At 37.8% G+C, this 1,341-nt stretch overlaps 1 protein-coding gene across 1 annotated transcript; it reads right to left on the reverse strand.

Moving 5' to 3' along the window:
* Positions 1–287: 287 nt before the first annotated feature.
* LOC131063405 (uncharacterized protein At1g66480-like) lies at positions 288–1,107 on the reverse strand. The gene is made up of 3 exons (XM_057997213.1): positions 961–1,107; positions 541–876; positions 288–335 (listed from the first exon to the last, which is right to left on the reverse strand). Exons 1-3 carry the CDS (start codon positions 1,105–1,107, stop codon positions 288–290), a joined length of 531 nt encoding a protein of 176 aa, XP_057853196.1.
* Between the last annotated feature and the right edge of the window lie 234 nt (positions 1,108–1,341).

Genomic DNA, 1,341 nt, shown 5'->3' on the forward strand with positions numbered 1-1,341 from the left:
TACATATTTTATCGAATACTTTTTACCAAAACTTTTTATTTGAAAAATGTAAGCCACAACTTATCTTTCAAATAAAATGATAAAAAAAGACTTAACAATCTGATTCTAAATGCAGAGTTGCGAGTAAAAGCTTATTACATTTTTCAATAAAATAATAGTCAGCTTCTCTTCTCTTATCTTCTATTTTCTGATTAGACATCAAAAAATTTGATCCGAAATATCTCATGCTAATATATAACCTTTCAACGTTGTTAAAAGACTTTCGGAGATAAACACATTGTGCGGTCCTAAAAGTCATCTCGATTGTGCACAGAACGAAATCTAACCTGCTTTACCTGCGTTGAACGAACACATATATTATCAAAACCTGCTGTATTAAATCACTGCAGCATGTTTTAGACAGACAAGTTTTTAAAATAGGAATTTCCAAAACCAGAAGAAAAATAAAATCTATTCAAACGAAACAGCATGAAAGAATTCTATATGTACCTGGGGGTTTATGCAAGTTTCAGGTATGATCCCAAGGGAAGGTTTTCATACCAAATTGTCTTCCTTTTCCTCTTGATCATCCATTACATTTCTGCTCTCCATTTGCTGGGATTTGACAGAGTTGAGGCAGGACTCAAGGATTCTTTCGGCGGTCTGAGAACTGTCTTGGCTCTCTGCCATCATTTCAATAAGCTCAGCCTTTCTCATACGCACTTTAACCCTCACACCTCCATTATGTTCACTCAAGATCTCAGAAGATGATGGCTCACAATTCATGTGAGAAATATCAGAAATGGATCTGCGCCCTAACAACATACTTTCAAGCCTGGACTTTGCGTTCATTGCTATCCCAGAACGGACGCTTAGTGGGTGATTGTCCACCTTTGGCTATTCAACAAGGAAATAGAGATTTTCAGCGTTCAGACTGGCGGATCCATCAAGAGGTTTTGCTCTAACTCCCATATGACGAACTGCTTCGGAGTGCAAAATGACATAGCCTGGATAATCTTGGAGGATTTCATCTAATGTCACAGGCACCTTCATCTTCATCACGTGTCCGTCTAATTTCATGATCTTAACATGCCCATTATGAGCTCTCGACAAAATTGCGTTGCCCATTAAGTCCCCAGTATGGAAGAACACTAAATTCTGAATTGGAAGAATGGTTAGTATTGGGGTTAGAAGGTTATGGTTGGGTTTTTTAAAGACCTATCAACAAGTACAGACAAGTATAAACGTGTTGAATAGTAGGCCAGAAAGTCATGGTAATAGATTTGGACCTTTTCCTTTTCCTGTTCAAATTGAGACTGCGTTATTGTCGACCACTTTCCCCTGGTTGCACGGATGATTTAC

The sequence above is a fragment of the Cryptomeria japonica genome, chromosome 10 (assembly GCF_030272615.1).
Source record: "Cryptomeria japonica chromosome 10, Sugi_1.0, whole genome shotgun sequence".
Taxonomy (NCBI): domain Eukaryota; kingdom Viridiplantae; phylum Streptophyta; class Pinopsida; order Cupressales; family Cupressaceae; genus Cryptomeria; species Cryptomeria japonica.

What these genes read in the sequence shown, in the direction of transcription:
- LOC131063405 (XM_057997213.1), bottom strand. Translation starts at nt 1,107, where the DNA reads ATGGGCAACGCAATTTTGTCGAGAGCTCATAATGGGCATGTTAAGATC. An exon ending in TCATTTTGCACTCCGAAGCA is followed by an intron (nt 877 to 960) that starts GTTCGTCATATG and finishes CTTGTTGAATAG; the next exon opens with CCAAAGGTGGACAATCACCC. An exon ending in AGGAAAAGGAAGACAATTTG is followed by an intron (nt 336 to 540) that starts GTATGAAAACCT and finishes CGTTCAACGCAG; the next exon opens with GTAAAGCAGGTTAGATTTCG.